The sequence below is a fragment of the Meriones unguiculatus genome, chromosome 16 (genome assembly GCF_030254825.1).
Source record: "Meriones unguiculatus strain TT.TT164.6M chromosome 16, Bangor_MerUng_6.1, whole genome shotgun sequence".
Classification (NCBI taxonomy): domain Eukaryota; kingdom Metazoa; phylum Chordata; class Mammalia; order Rodentia; family Muridae; genus Meriones; species Meriones unguiculatus.
The window spans coordinates 24923973-24940402 of NC_083363.1; the positions used below are offsets into that span (position 1 = coordinate 24923973).

General features: G+C 46.2%; 1 protein-coding gene across 2 annotated transcripts in view; it reads left to right on the forward strand.

The window, feature by feature from the left end:
• Window positions 1-15207: 15207 nt before the first annotated feature.
• Window positions 15208-16430, forward strand: part of Unc5b (unc-5 netrin receptor B) — a 66707-nt gene continuing 65484 nt past the window's right edge. For both annotated transcript variants that reach the window (XM_021652826.2, XM_021652827.2), the window contains exon 1: window positions 15208-15576. In XM_021652826.2, the coding sequence (XP_021508501.1) occupies window positions 15498-15576 (79 nt within the window). In that variant the 5' untranslated portion in view covers window positions 15208-15497. The remainder of the gene's footprint in view (window positions 15577-16430) is intronic.

Sequence of the window (16430 nt, forward strand, 5' to 3'; positions counted from 1 at the left end):
TAATGTTTCACAATGTTGCAGAAGAATCAATGTTGCTAAGTCAATTGTGTTTCTGCATACTGACAACAAACAGCTGAAATTTTTAAAAATTTAAGTAGCCTGTGCCATAGCACTGAAATATAAGGTATGTAGAACTAAATCTGACAAAAGAGGTGACATTTCTGAACAGACCATATATAACGTTGCTGATACAAATTAAACACCTAATATCGTTAAGATACATATCTCAGACTTGATGTAGAAATGGAAGGCAATCATAGTCCCAGCAGGCTTCTTAGCTGATATCCACAGGCTGTCTTGAAATTTACAGGGAAATAGCACAGGGTCTGGAGTAGTCAGACCCCTTACAAAAGAAGAACCAAGCTGGAAACCTAATGCTGCAAGATTTCAAGATCGATTAACAAGGCAGCGCAATAAAAACAAAGCAGAGTAGGGTAAAGACAGATGGATGAAGAGGCAAGGTGTCACCCCACACATGGGTGCAGAACAGAGTTCTAATCTGGATGCAAGGACAGAATGGTCTCTTCAACAAATTATGCCAGGATGATTGGATCTTTAAAGACAAAAAAAAAAAAAAAAAAAAAAAGAGGAGGATGGAGAGAAAGAGTTGGGGAGACAGAGGACAAGGAGGACGAGGAAGAGAGAGGCCCATAACTTAGAGCCTTGTGCAATGTTCAAAAAAATGTAACACAGGGGTTAAGAGTACTGGCTGCTCTTCCAGAGGACCCGAGTTCAATGCCTAGCACCCACATGGTGGCTCACAATTGTCTATAACTCCAGTTCTTCTACCTCCTCAGGCACCAGACAGATACATAACATGGGCAAAACACTCATACACATAAAAATTAAAGCAAACACAGTAACTCAGAATGGATCACTGACCCAAATGTTAAACCCACAGCTATACATTTTCTAGAAGAAAAAACACATTTTCATGGAATTTTGTTTTCCCTAGTACAAACCTGAAGTTTGTACAAAATACCCGAGGTCTGGCTAGATTATAAATAATAGAAAATAGAAATACATGTCTTATAGTTCTGGAGAATGAAGAGTTCAAGGTCACATGCAGTGTGTGGGCAGTGTCATAGTTAACTTTTTTTTTTTTCTTTTTTGCACCTGGTAGAAACAATAATGCTCTGTCCTCACTTGGTAGAAGAGATGGAAGAGACAAGAAGGCCAAGATAATTCTCTGGAGGACAGAGCCCTGCTGACCTAATGCCTTAAGGCCTGTTACCTTCTAAACTCCTGCATAGCCTTCTGATGCCATTGCCTTGGAGACTAGACTTCAGAATATGAACATTAGAGGGGTGCAAACGTTATAAACACCTTCCACCTTGGATCTAGAGCAGGTGAAAATGGCCATTCCTGGCTCTTCTACCCAAGTGATTTTAGACAACAGAAAGCAAGAAAAAGAAATATCCTGCAAGATGATTGGGAAGGAACAGAAAATGCCTTATTTAATTCAAAGGCAATCAATTGTGTATGTCTGGCATAGAGAGCAAGGAAAGGCAAGGGAAGTCCTGAATGAATGTATATTCTCAACGTGACAAGAGTGGCAAAGCCCACTCATATGAGGCTCAGAAGGATGGCAAAGCCTTCTGGTCCAAGTGCAAATGTTGACAATGTGTGTAGTAAACATCCATCATAGCTTTCCGTCCCCAGATGCTAACTGCACGAAGACTGTTCCCCAACAGAGACTGCTCCTGCCGATTAGCTAAACCTGCCTCATTGTTTGCTTGTGCCAATCCTTCCTCCTTGTTCAGTTGTATGCAATAGCCCTGCCTCCCTGCCAGCCTGTGTAAAATAAATACTCAGAGCTTCTGAGGTACTCCATCAGAGAGCGCAGTCTACCAGGTCCCACTTTGCTAAGTCTCTCTGTGTCTGTCTTGTCTTTATTCCCTCCATGCCTTACTCAGGTCAGTCTCTAGAGCCAAGCTGGGTGTGGCAGTGTGGAATTCAAAGCACTTAAGAATGAAATGACCAGCACTGTTTAGCTGCCACAGTCAGATGAAGGGTCTACAAGCTCAACAAATAGAATTAATTGTATTCCACACACAATTAGGGCATAAAATTTAAAACATTTTGCTAGCATAAACATTAAAATATATTAATAATTGTAACAGAAATCTCTGTCCCGAGTTATAAAGCAACTCTGAAAAGAATATAAGAAACTAAAGAGAGGGGCTGTTTGTGTCTGGGACACTGGGTGCTAATATGTAATGTTAATAAATTGATGTCTATGTTCAATGCTATCTTACTGGAGTACCCAAAGTTATTTTTTGTTGATAATAATATTAATGTTTCTGGGCTCTGAAAAACAGCTGACATTCCTCCTCCCCTTTTTTTCCTGCAACCTCAGCTCCTTGTGTGATTGCATGAAGTAGCATTTGGGGTCGTCAGTTGAAGGCATTCATTGAAATTCTCAATGGACCCCCAGAATTAAAGTTCAGCTCAGGTGGGAGAGATCCAGAAAGAAGAGAAACAGATCTGAGGAACCTAGTCTAGTTGAATAGGGCCCAGTCTAGGAAATTTCCATTTGGGAAAGAGTCAAAGGTCCTCTGATTTTGGGCAGGTGATTAAGCAGAGACCTGATGCCTGCTAAAGACTCGGGGGCTAGCCATAGGGGTAACAACCAGCCAGAATCCCAGTACCTCAGGACATAACCCATCTTGTAAAAGCCTGGTACCTTTCCATGTGCCGCTTCTAAGGCAATTAATTAAGCCACAGCCCAGGTGCAGGCCCTGTCTACCTAGGGAAGCTCTGAGCTCAGCTGGCTCTGGGTCCAGGACAGACCTTCCATCACAGCTAAGCTGCCAGCCAGCATCTTCCCTTCCTTGTTCCAGCCCCTTTGTCTGCCCTACAGGACCCAAGTTGGAATGAATCCAAATTTCAGAGTTCCTCACTGAGGCAGACAGGCCCACCCTTCATTCTGGTCATGGGATCCATTACGTGCCAGTGAATGAGAGTCTTGAGACCAGCCCCATGACCTTACTGGGCTGAAAGGCCGATAAGATCTCTAATCTAGTCTTCCAGGGGCCTCCACATGTGATTTTTAGATGTTCTATGTTAATAAATAATAAAGCCTGATGGTCATGGGAAAGGCACTTGAGGTACACAAGCAGCATCATGAATTATGTTTTCCTGAGATGTGCATTAAAATACCACATGTGAGCTGTTAAGATGGCTCATCCAGTAAAGATGATTGCTGCGAAAGCCAGGTAGCCCAAGTTCCATATCCAGAACCCAAATAAAAGGTGGAAAGAGGGAACCTACCTTCAAAGTTGTCCTCTGACCTCCACCTGTGTCCCCTGCCACAATAATAAATAAAATTTAAAACTTATAAAACATGGCATATAAAATCCATACGGGTCATGATTGTCTATCTTATGGAGGTCACATACTTTTTCATGATTAGGAACCCATTACGATACAAGTGTTACTCATTTGAGGGCTGGAAATATGGCTTATCTGGAAAAGGTACTTGCCACCAAGCTTGAAGCCTTGAGTTCCGTTCCTGGAACCCAACACAGTAGAAGAGAAATCCAGCTCCTACAGGCATAGGTTGTAATGCGGGAGTGGGAGTGGGGATGCACACAGGAAAGAGATAAAAAAGTGTTACATGGTCATGAATAATGCCCATTTTGTTACATGATATCAAACCATCAGACAATTGTTCCTTCCTTTAACATGTTGTGACATAAGTTTGTTACATATTTTGCATTGTATATGGACATCATATTAATGGACTTATCTTTTTAGCACAGGAAAAACAATTAAATTGAGGAATTATCATCTTGCCATTGACCATGGACTCTATATACTAAGCAATGTCTTTGACTGATTTATATTTAGACAAGTGCACATTCCATTTATATTAAGATTCATTTTTACTGTAAAAACTTAACAAGCTGATTCCAAGAAAAACAGGAATTTAGACTATTAAAATAATATTGAAAGCTGCAAACAGGGTAAGAAACCTGAAGATGAACTCTAGACCTCTGTAAGACCAACAAGATGGCTCTTGCCTCCAAGCCTGAAGACCTGATATTGATCCCCAGGGTCTACAAGAAGAGAACTAACTCTTCTTGAGTACCAACCAACTCCAATTCCTCTGACTTCCACACATGGGTCATAGAACATGTGCCTCCCCCACTAAATGGATAAACAAATAAATAAATCTAATTAAGAAATCATAATCTACAATAACACATAGGAGTGTGGTATTAGGGTGGAGTAAGGTACCACTCTTGAAAGTCCAGAACAGAGCATAGTTCACTGGTTTGGATCAAAGTGTCCACAGAAACTCAATGGGGGAGGAAAATCTTTCCAAAAGATGGCTCTGGAGTCTCTGGCTAATCATGTGGAGCAAAGGCCACCTTGCCCTGTTCATGAAGGTCAATTTGGACTGCATCACACACTTAAACCTAACGCTGATTACCTAAAAGAAAACACAGGAGACACAAACTACCAAGATCACAAAAGAAGCATAAAGAACTGATCTCTACCAAACTAAAAATTAGAAGTAGTCAGAGGTGGAAGCAGAAGGATCAGGGGTTCAAGGCTAGTCTTGGCTTTGTAAGACCCTTTCTTTCTCAAAAAAGAAAAATGCTGAAACACTGGTGTTTTGAAAAACAAAAGACTCGTATCACCTCTAGCTGACACAGGTTTTGTATGCAGGGTATTTAAGGAACTCCTGCAAATCCGAAAGACAATAAACCCAATAGAAATGAGGCAATAGATTACAACAGACCCTTCATTAGAAAAATTGTATCAAGTGGCTGATAAGCACAAGGAAATGCACCCAACCTCAGCTCAGCAACCAGTGGGGAAGTAGCAGCTAAAGCTAAGTTGACATCACTTTCCTCTGCTGGCTAACAGGGAGGGATAGTTGGCTATACCAAATGTTGACAAGGGTGCGGGGCAACTGGGCTCTCACACACGGATGATAGGGGTATAAAATGGCAGTGACTTTTTAAATTTTTTACCAATTTTATTTTGTTTTTAAAAATTTATGGGGGATATGGAAGGATGACTCAGTGGTTAAGAGCACTGACTGCTCTTCCAGAGGACCTGGGTTTAATTCCCAGCACCCACATGGCAGCCCACAACCATCTATAACTGCAGTTCCAGGGGATCTGACTCTCTCTTCTGACCTCCATAGCATGCACACACATGCTACACAGACATACATGCAGATGAAACATTCTTACGTATAAAAATAAAAATTTAAAAACTTTTAAATGATGTTGTGTGTGTGCCATATGTTTGCAGATGCAAGTGGAGGTCAGAAGAAGGTGCCAGATCCCCTAGAGCTGGAGTGGGTGTGAGCTGCCCAATGTAAACGCTGGGAACTGAACCCAGGTCCTCTGCACTGTCAGCAAGTGCGTTTACTGCTGAGCTACCTCTCCAACACTTTGGCAGTGTTCTAGAAAGCTAAATATATACTCACCCGCTGACCCAACCATTTTCCCCATAGATATTCACTGCAGAGAAATGAGAACATATGTCTACAAAAAAATTGTATTTGCTCAAGAATATTTGCAGCAGCTTTGTGTGTGCTAGACTGAATTGGGAAACAATCCAAACGTCTACAGCTAAATGAACAGGAGAAAAAGAAGAAGAAAAGGAAAGGAAAGGAAGGAAGGAAGGAAGGAAGGAAGGAAGGAAGGAAGGAAAGAGTAAAAGAGAAAAAGATGAGGTGCACTCTAATAATTAATATGGCTAAGAAATAACAAAACATGAACTTGGGTGTAGGTGCTATCTGGGGATAGCTCAGGGTCACCTGCTATCTTCCACAGCTTGAGTGTGGTTGGGAAGGGGTTGGGGTTCTCTGAGAGAGTGGAGGTAGGTATTCCTGTCCTGATTGGGTTCTTAGTCCTAGGTGCTTGTCCAGATTCCACAGAACTTCACATTTAAGATCTGCATTTTCCTGTGTGTAAATTACACCTCAACTGTATTTTTAAGAGAGAAGGGGGTGGGAGTCGGCCCTGCCAGGAAAGACCTGAACCTGGTTATAATGGTTTTTTGACCCTTCTTTGACCTTGGCCTTCTGCACCCTTCTGAACCTTCGGGTTCAGTGAGCATCCACACTCAGCAGCATCTCTCCATATCTTTTTTGTTTTGATTATTTTATTTTATGTATATGGGTGTTTTGCCTGCATACATGTATGTGTACTGTGTGCATGCCTGGTGGCTGTAGAGGCCAGACTAGAGCGCTGGGTTCCCAGGTACTGGAGTTACAGCCAGTTGTGAGCTGCCATGTGGGTGCTGGGAATTGAACCTGAATCCTCAGAAAGAGTATCCTGTGTTCCTAGCCACTGAGCCATCTCTTTCCATCCCTGTCTTTTTAGATCTTAATTTCCACACAGTTCCTTGAGTGATGGGACTATCTTTGGTCAGTGGCCACTGGAAAATTTTTTTTTTTATAGATACCTTCATTTGCAGCCCAAGTTTTTACTTGTTGAAAATATCTTATCACACAATTTGTCATTTCAAAGAAATGAGTAAGTTCTGGAAAGCAGAGCCATGCTCAGAGGGAGCATAAACAGACACATATAACGACAGTGCAATCCTTCTTAAACATGCCAACCAGCATACCCATTTCAGAACAGCCCATCCACAGCCATGGATGAAAGCTAGACAGGGCCAAACCCACAGTCCAGGGTTGAAGAGATCTTGTGACAAATGAGCAAAGCTGAGGGAATTCTAAATATTCAGAAGCAGATGCACTGACTACATAACTTCCAATGAGAACAGATTCCAGTGCTGACAAAAGATGGGGAGCTTCCTCAGGGTTAGAGTTCAGAAAGGAGGGGTTTCACTATGTCTCCCCTTCTCTCTCTCTCTGGCATAATTTATTTTCTCTAAAATGTACTTAAAGTCACTAAACTGTTCGCTTATCATAGTGAGGCTTTTTAATGTATGTTTTTAGCAAAATGAAAAGTAAAATGGTCTCTGCTGCCAGCACATCCCAAGGGACTGTTCTCTACAGGAGGCTCTCCTTCTCCCCGCCCTTCCAGAAAGTGCCTGTGAATCAGCTCAGAATGGCTCCCACTGGAGGATGTGTCTGGTGCTTGTCCTGAAAAAGACAGTCCCTTATCTTCAGTGCTGGCTCAGTCTTCAAGAGAACCAATGACAGTACTGGGAACTCAACTGCAAGGAACATGGCAATGGAGGTTGTCTCTGCTCCAAGTCTCTTGCCTTTAGTTTAAGCTACAGCTATACCTTTGGTGACTGCCCATCTGCCTCAGTGCAAACCATACAAAACCACACTCCTCCAAGAAAGCTACATTTTGCAAAGAAGTCAATTTAAATATGAACCTTATAATGGATTATTGCCTTCTCTGAAAAGGATAGGCATTGCACTTAATTTGATAAACCATCTTTTATTTCGTGAACAATATTGGAAGTGTCATATAAGCAATACTGAAATTGGACATATTTGGCAGAGCAGAAGGAAGCTGTATTCCAAGAGCTGAATTCTTTTCTTTTTTTTAAAGATACATTTATTTATTATGTATCCAATGTTCTGTCTGTATGTAGACCTGAATGCCAGAAGAGGGCACCAGATCTCATTATAGATGGTTGTGAGCCACCATGTGGTTGCTGAAAATTGGACTCATGACCTCTGGTAGAGCAGCCAGTGCTCTTAACCTCTGAGCCATCTCTCCAGCCCCTAAGCTGAATTCTTATAGTTTTGAAATATAGCATAAGGTTACTCTAGATGGTTTTCTTAAATAAGGTATCTCACTGTTTACCTGAATGCATTGAAATTGGAATGTCTCAATAGTCAACTGTGAGAAAGCAGAAAAGGTCTGGTGTCTTTTTTTTTTTTTTTCTTTTAATAACTCCCACTCATGACTTATGAGAACCTGATGGACAGGGATGTTCATGAGAACACAGTATGTCCACAACAGAGACCTCAGGTAAGTCCTTTTCATTTGGGAATTTTACTTTACTTTCCATTAAAAAAAAAAAAAAAGATTTAAAAGATCGTTTTTATCAATGTGAGTATGTGTGTACCTGCTTACTTGTATGTGCCCATAGAGGACATAAGATCATCCTGGAACTGGAGTTCAAGCAGTTGCGAGCTGCCTGGTGTGGCTTTTGAGAACTGAACCCGGGTCTTCGCAGTAAGTACTCTTAACTGCTGAGAATAATTTTTTTCTCTTGGCATGCCTTTAACTTCAGCACTTGGGAGGCAGAGGCAGGTGGATCTCTGTGATCAAGGCCATTCTGGTCTACAGAGTGAGTTCTAAGATAGCTGGGACTATTCTCTCTCTCTCTCTCTCACTCTCTCTCTCTTTGTGTGTGTGTGTGTGTGTGTGTGTGTGTGTGTGTGTAGAGTTAGAGGAAAACCTCACCATCCAACTTATTTGAGGCAGTCTCTTGTTACATACACAGGGCTAGCTGGTCCTTGAGCTTCCAGGATTCTCCTGTCTCTGCCTCCATCTTGTCCCAGGAATGCCGATTTACAGATGTAGACTACACATCTGGCTTTAAGTGGGGATGCAAATGCAGATCTTCATGCCCTCATCTCAAGTACTTTACCCATTGAGCTGTCTTCCAGCTCCTTGGTTTCCATTTTAATGTGCTCACAATTAACATCTATCACCAAGAACAACCTAGCTGACTATTTGGGAAAGCATGTCCTAAATCAGAACATAGGGTTTTTCACAACCCTTCGAATTGTGTCAGGGATCATGAGCTCTGGAACCAGCTGCCTGGGTTTGAGCCTAAATAGGCTCATTTAAATCTCAGTTTTTCTGCTTTTAAAGTGGGGATGATCATGGCTCCCCATCTTGCTCATTACAGTGATTGGAGTCATGTGATGCTTCTGGCTGGATGCTTCTGGATGCTTTGCATGCTATCAAATGCATTCATCAGCCAGTGTCCTTGTTTTGTAAATGATGACCACTTCTGAGCACACCAGTCAATGCCTTGCTCACAGTTGTGTGCTGAGGAGTTCATGGAGACTTCGAACTCAGCATCCAAACCCCAGTTCAGCACCTCTCCCCAGCCTATACCCTCTCATCATCTCACCATTTCTCCAAGTCACCAAAGTTGTGGACAAAGTACAGGAGACTTCTTTCTCCTTCTATGTATTCTCCAGGTACACTCCCTTTATCCCTGAGACAAGGTCCTCTTGTTCTAAGACCACTCAGTGGTCACTTCCTTCACTGTCCATCCTCTCTCAGATTTTTGTGCCATACAACCCTAAAGATGCTCCCTGGCATAGTACCCATGAGGCCTTCTTCAGTCAGTCAGCAACTGCGACTCCCTGCTGCCTCCCTATCTCAGCTCTAGCACACGGGGCCAACCATGGCTGGGATGGCCCCTTCCAGGCTTTTCCTTCCGCTGATGTCTGGTCACAGGCTCTGGAACCAGTTGCCTGGATGTGAGCCTAACTAAGTGGTGTCATTTAGGTCTCAGCTTTCCCCAACCCTCCACTTCTGCCTCTCATTTTTCTGCCTCAGGGCCTTTATCACTGTCATTTAATACCTAGAATCCCTCCTCATTAATTTTCATTTCCCATATTTACAGCTTCGTTTTTACCCCTGGGTGTATCTCTCAGCACCTTGACTTTAGGACAGCGAACCCACCTAGGCTGTGTCAAGGCATTCTTGCTCATAACCAGTGCCCGCTGTACAAGCTGAAGTGTGGATAGGAAACATCAGAACGCCCTTTCGGAGATGATTGTGAATGCGTGTTAGACATAACAAAGGGGACTGCCTAAGGGACACGGGGAAGCTGTCTGTATTATACTATAAACTTTTCTGCAAATCAAAATCTTCACTAAAATAAAGTTTACTTTCATAAATTATCAATAAAAGAATGCTGAAGCCCAGCATGGCACTTGCCTTTAATCCCAACAATTGGGCAGTAAGACCAAAAAGATCAGGATACCCAGTCTCAAAATAAAACAAACTAGAGACAGTGGCTCCATGCTGGTTTTCCTCCTGCCTGGGGGCTGTCTCCTTTCAGCCCATGAAATCAGGAGAGGCTCCAGACAAGAAGTGTACTTGGAATGGCACTGTGCAGAGCTCACACACCCTGGGGACCAGCAGGGAGCTAGTTCAACTTTAATTCCAGAGAACAAAGGCTGTATACCTCTTTGGGGAGTGGGTAGGGGCTTCAAGAATAGGTGTACATAATTGGTTGGAACTAGGCACTTCAAGCATGCTTGGTTTGCATTAAACAGCACACTCCTATCACATGAATGGAAACTCAGTACCTAATCATAATATAGGCATGGGAAGGGGAGAGCTAGCAGGGAGCTGTGTCAGAGTCACATATCAAACGTGGTTAGGGGTGTCTGTGTCTAAAGACACTCTCCAGGTGAAGTCAGGCAGAGCAGGAGGTCCTCTGGGAAAGAGGAAGTCCTGCCTTTAACGCCAAGCTCAGAATGGCTGTGCTAACTAGTCGAACTACAACCTCACTCAGCAGGGTGCCCCCAAGAGCGCCACACAACTTTTAGGAGTCAGTGCTCTCCTCCCACCCTGTGGGATCCTGGGAATGAACTCAGGTCTGTCAAGCATGGGAGCAAGTGACTGAGCCATGCCACCAGCCATATTTGTTCATGTATCGTGTGTGGTATATGTGCTCATGTGTGTGCACTTGTGTGTGCATGGGTGTGGAGGTCATTAGGTGTCTTCCTTAACTGCTCTCCATCTTGTGTTCTGAGAGGGGAACTCTCAATGAACCTGGAGATGATCCATTGTGTAGACTGTCTAGACAGGGAGCCCCAGGGATGCTCTAGCACCCAGGGTCTAGAATCCTCCAGAAGCACAGGGATTTCAGGACTCGCAGAGCCCTGCTTTTTACTGGGTGTTCTGGATCTGAACACAGGCCTTCTTGGTTTTGCACCAAGTGCTTTACTGGCTGAACCATCTCTCCAGTCCCCTTATCTCAGTTTTTTAAAAAGTTGAGTTTCAGCTTGAGACCCACTCTGTTAGGGTGGGACTCTCCATTGCCCTTCCCTTGATCTCGGTCAACTTACTTATCTGGGTCTCATTGCCTTCATCTGTAAATGGGGTCCCCGTAGCACCTGCCTTGTACATGGTTACATCTGAAGGACTTAGGCCAGGGTCAGCTTTGGCTCTGCTAATATTGCAAACTGAGGACCTCAATTACTGCAGCTTACAAATGTCTAGGGGTCCTTCTGCCCCAGAGTAATCAGGAAAGGCCTCTTGAACTTAGCTCTCAAATCTTCCCACTCAAGATCCCGCATACTCCCAAGGAACAGAAATCTCTCTTGGGGAGGGTCCCAGAAGGGTGGACCCGGGACAGTTCCACAACCTATTCTGCCTTGCAGAGCTTACTGCGGCGCTGAGGAGGTTGAGGCCGCAGTGCGCCGCCTTGTGGTACCTGAGAGCATGGCCGAGGCTAGAGACGCCACGTACAAGCTGCCAGCCGCTCTTGCAGGGAGCCCCAAAGGCTGCTTTCAAATCATAATTGTTTTGAAATAGGTAGCTGTTATTCAGCTAGATTAGAGTATGTGTGCACATTCCCTTTGGTCCTGAGAAGTGGTTATTATTTTCCTTTTACAGCGGAGGGGACTGATGCCTGGAAAGGGTAACTGAATGGCTTGAGATCTCCCAGCAGGTAAGAACAGTGGAGAGTGGGATGGGGGAGGGCATAGGGACAGGAGTCTAGGAGTTACATCCATCAGCTCGTTCCAGTCCTACATACTATCCTGTTTGAAAGATTTGAGAGTGGTTCCAGAAGCATCTGCAGCTTCTATTTAGGGTCAACATTGGCCCAAGCTTTCAAGCAGTTATAACCCAACAAAGTCTGCCCTGCCTCTAGCCTCAAACATACCCAGCCCCTCCCCCCCAGCCCCAAATCCCCATAGGCATTCAAGACTTAGAGGTGGGGCCTTGGGGCTCCTTCTCATAAGCCTTGGGTCAGTAACCTCTCATTTTCTCTTGCCTGAAAGCATCCTACAATGTTCAGGAAACAGCATTAACGATGCCATGATAAATAGGAAAAACAGACACCAACTTTGGCATTCCAGTGCCCTTGCTCTTGCTTAACTAGAAGCAGCTCCCACCTAGACTGAGACCATGGCACAGGGTGTGGAGACACTTCTGGAAATTTCTGTACAACTTCTCTACTGTGTAACGCCTAGGGCTGAGGGCCTTGCACATGGGAGGGCAGTGGTCATTCTCAGTTGAGGGCCAAGATGAGGTTGCCTGGGATACAAGGGGGGCTCTCTGCAGGTGTCTGGGAAAGTCATCTTCCAGAGATTAACAGACAGAGGAGCCCAGGGGAGATGTGGAAGATTCCCTCAAGAGAGACAGACCTCTGGGAACAGATGTTAAGATTAGAGAGACTACTGTGGTGGTGCACGCCTTTAATCCCAGCACTTGGGAGGCAGAGGCAGTCAAATCTTTGTGAGTTCAAGGCCAGTTTGATCTACAAAGTTAGTTTAGGACAGCCAAGACTACACACAGAGAAACCCTGTCTCAGAAAACAAACAAACAAACAAACAAAAAAAACCCCACCAAAAAACAAAACAAAACAAAAAAACAAACAAAATATATAATTGGAGAGATTGTGTGGTGATGAAAAACAAAGGGAAGCGAAAAGGACACATGAGTCTTGAAAGAGAATATAGCTCTAATTGTTATGTAGTTTCAACCCTGTTGTAAATTTATGCATTATTTATTTATTTTTGTGTGGTGGATAAGTGAATAAAAAATGTAATTGACAGTCAAAGGGCAGAACCTGAAGGAAACTCTATGGCCTCAGAATGGCCATTCTAAGTACAGAGATGTTTGCTTAGATAGCTAGAGCTGGGATGCTTTTCTTTGTGAGTTAATTAGAATAATGTGATTTTGCTTTTGTAGAGAGAGATTCCAGACTGAAGGGTAGAAAAAGGCTAGGTAGGAGGGAGGAAAATGCTTGTTATCCCCCATCCCTCTCTCCCTAGCAGGAATTGAGTAACTTTTAAAGAAAAACCTCTAATATCCCATCAAGGAAGAGTGACCCTGCAAAGTTTACTGAGCTCTCAGGCATAGCCCCGCGTCCTGTGCCTCAGGTCTGAGCATGAGATGTGAGTGTTGGTACCCATGCACCCACGTGTGTTTCCTGCCAGTCTTTAAATATCCAAATACTTGTTTGTCTTTCCAGTCGGACGTCAGTGTGTATGCCTGGAGGTGTGTTTGGGGTTTTTAATCTCATAGGCTTTGGTCTGTGGGTGTTTTTCTAGGTGGATGTCTATTTGTACATAGGGTGTCTCAGGAAAGGTCGTCATGCACCTGTGTGTCTCCATTGTATACTTACTTGTAGGTTCGTTTGCAGGTTTGTGTTCAGGGGTGTGTATGGTTGCATGCTTGTAGTCTGGGATGGGTGGAGCTGACTGGGTGTGATCAGCCACCTTTGCTCTAGCTGTTCCAGGCCGGAATAAAAATAACCCATTTACCTTTGCCCACGGAAACCAAGTCCTGCCTTGGGCGTTCACTCCTCCCATAGTCACCCTCCTGGCCCTGGGTGGCCAGCCATGATGTGGGGCATCGCCTACATCCACTGCCGCCTATAGACTTCCGGTCTTCAGTATGTGGAGCTGGGATAGAGGGGGTGTCTAGAAGTCCTGCTTTCATGGCCCCCTCCCCCGCCAACAGAGCCAGGACGGGTCTTCTTGCTTCTCTGCCCTCACCCTACTGACCTTCTGGCCACCACCTACGGCTCCCAAAGCCTTTCTTCTCCAATCTAGGAATAACTCGGGAAGACTTGATTCTTTTGAAATCCCTACCACTACCACCAACTTCAGAGCCTGTCTAGGTTGCTGTCTTCCTGAAGAAGCAAGCTGCCTCCATAGTCGAAAACTTCCACTTCTGCAAAGAGGAAACCCTGCTTACGTGGTCAGGGCTAGGCGGCAGCAGGGAGACACTTGGTATCTGTCAGTCCTTTCTCAAAGCAAATCTAGGCCTGAGGGAATTACTGAGGAGACTCCAAGTGCTCCTCCAACCCCCCCCCCCCAATGTCTCACTAAGTAGCCCTGGCCTCATACTCACAGAGATCCTCCTGCTTCTGCCTCTTGAGTGCTGGGATTAAAGGTGTGCTCCACCATGCTCACCAGAGGGCTTTTTCAGTCTCATCTTCCCTTCACCCCTTCACTCAGAGCTGTGTCATCTTTACATCTCTGTGCCCCAGTTCTCTCCCTTACAAATCCAGAGCATATGGTACCTACTCCAGAGAGTTGTGGAATTAGCTGAAATGATGCCCATTAATGGGCTGCCATCTGATTCACAAATATCCCCCAAGCCTCATCTGGTCACATAAGCTTGTGGGCCCACCTTTGGATGATGAGGACTTCCCCTAAAGAATCTTGGGAATCGAGGCCACCATTTATACCTCACTTTCTTTCTATCTCCTACATTCTCTTCCTCCATTCCCTTTGAGACAGCTAAAGCATTACTCCCCATTGCACAGGTGACAGTGATAAAGACAGTTAAGCAGCTCCTTCAGGGTCACAAGTCTAAAGAGCAGAATCAAGTTTACACTGAGCTAAACACAGCAGCAGGCCCCACCCCACACACCTTCCTTTATCACTTGGGTAAGTTTACTGTATCCTAGGATGAGACATCCTTCTGGAGCCCATGTAAAGAGTTCTGTCTTAAGTCATGTAGAAAAGTAGAACCAATCATGATTCTAACTCATACCCAAATATCCACAAATGTAACTACCCCCAGCCGTCCCCTTCCTCTGCCCGAGCTCCACCAGGACATCGGTGTTCGAGATTTTACTTAAACCTCCCCACCCGTTTGAGACAGAATCAAAAGACAAAAGCGAAAGCTGATTTATATCCAAGCTGAGAAGAGCACGAATGTTTATTTTCTTTATTTTTGGAAAGAAAATTCGGTTGACTTCGCTTTCAGCACACCGGTTTTCTAGTGCTCTGGAGCCTACGTGCTTCAAGGATTCCCTCTGATTGGCCCCAGTTCGGGCGCGCCTACACAGTGGTAGGGTACCCCCTTCACTGGGCCCCGTGACCCCGCCTCCGCCGCCCAGGCCCCGCCTCATAGCGCGTGAGGCCCCGCCCCGGCCCGCTGACTCTAGGGCGAGCGCACCGCGGCGCTGGGCATTGTGGCCGGCGGCGGGGCGGGCGACGGCGCCGAGCCGCGGGGAGCGGCAGGGCGCGGAGAGGAGCGCGCACCCCACTCGGACAGACTTCGCGGCGCGGCCGCTGCGAGCGCCGCTGAGCGCACTCCGTAGGGATCGCGCAACTTCGGAGCTGGGCGCGGACGGCGCTCGCAGCTGGGGAGCTCGGAAAGGGCGCACCGGAGCCGGGAGCCCCAGCGGCGTCCGACTCCCGGAGCGCTCCGAACAGCCGGGTGGCCTCCCGGCGCAGCGTAGCTGCCGCTGCGCCCACAGAAGGCACGGGCTGGCGCTGCCGGGTGTCTGTGAGGACGGCGAGGCGAAGGCGAAGGCGGCGAGGCTGGGGCCCGGGAAAGAACCCCGAGGGAGAGGCGCCCCGGCCGGGCGACAGGAGCATGAGGGCCCGGAGCGGGGCTCGGGGCGCGCTGCTGCTGGCGCTGCTGCTCTGCTGGGACCCGACACTGAGCCTAGCAGGTAGGAGCGCGAGGGTGTGGGACACGGGGATGCGGACCTGAAGCGTCCCAGTGTCCAACAGCAAGTTCGGGTGGTTCTTGGCGGAGTCGCTGCGCTCCGTGAGCGCAGTGGACGCGCCCAAGTTAAAAGGCAGCTTCGGTGCTCGGGAGAGGGGGCAAGTCGTTGCCTCCTGGGATGCCATGTAAACCCGAAGCTCCCTGCTCCTGCCTCCAAGGGATATTAGCTTGCTCTTGGAATGGGGTCTGATTCACTTCCAAGTGACCCCTGATTACCACTGAAAAACCGTCGCTACCAGGGCCAGGTGTGTGTGTGCGCCTCGGTTTCCCTGCAACTTAAGTCTGAGTCCGGGCTCCTGTGGGCTGTGCGCGCAGCAATTCTGCGGGTCACAGGGAGAGCCAGAGACTGCAGATCCCTGGAAGCGCTTGTTTCACTCAGCCTTTGGGGAGCGGAGGCCCTGAGGCTTTGGCTACTGAAGGGGGAAGGGCCGAGTCCTGCACAGCCTGCTCCCCCGAAGTGCTGCTCAGGCGGGTTTGGAAGGGTTTGGTGGTTGTTGGATTGTTTCTGGGTTAGTAGAGAGTGGAGGGATGTAATGTCCCCTGTCGGCTTTCCCAATTTTAAATGGGTTATTCTTCTCAATGTCCGGGGAATAGACCAGTGAAATCGCCTCTGCAGCACACCTGGGCCTTGCAAGATACCTTAAGAGGGTTTGGTGGACTCCTAAGTTTTTAAGGTCTGCAGTCCTCCTCACTCACCGCGATCGTGGAAGTAAGTGTCCTGCAGCAGCTCGGTTAGGCGTTGCAAAGTGGGCTGCGTCTTCCTTGGAAGGAAAAAGTACACACTAGCGCCAACCTCTC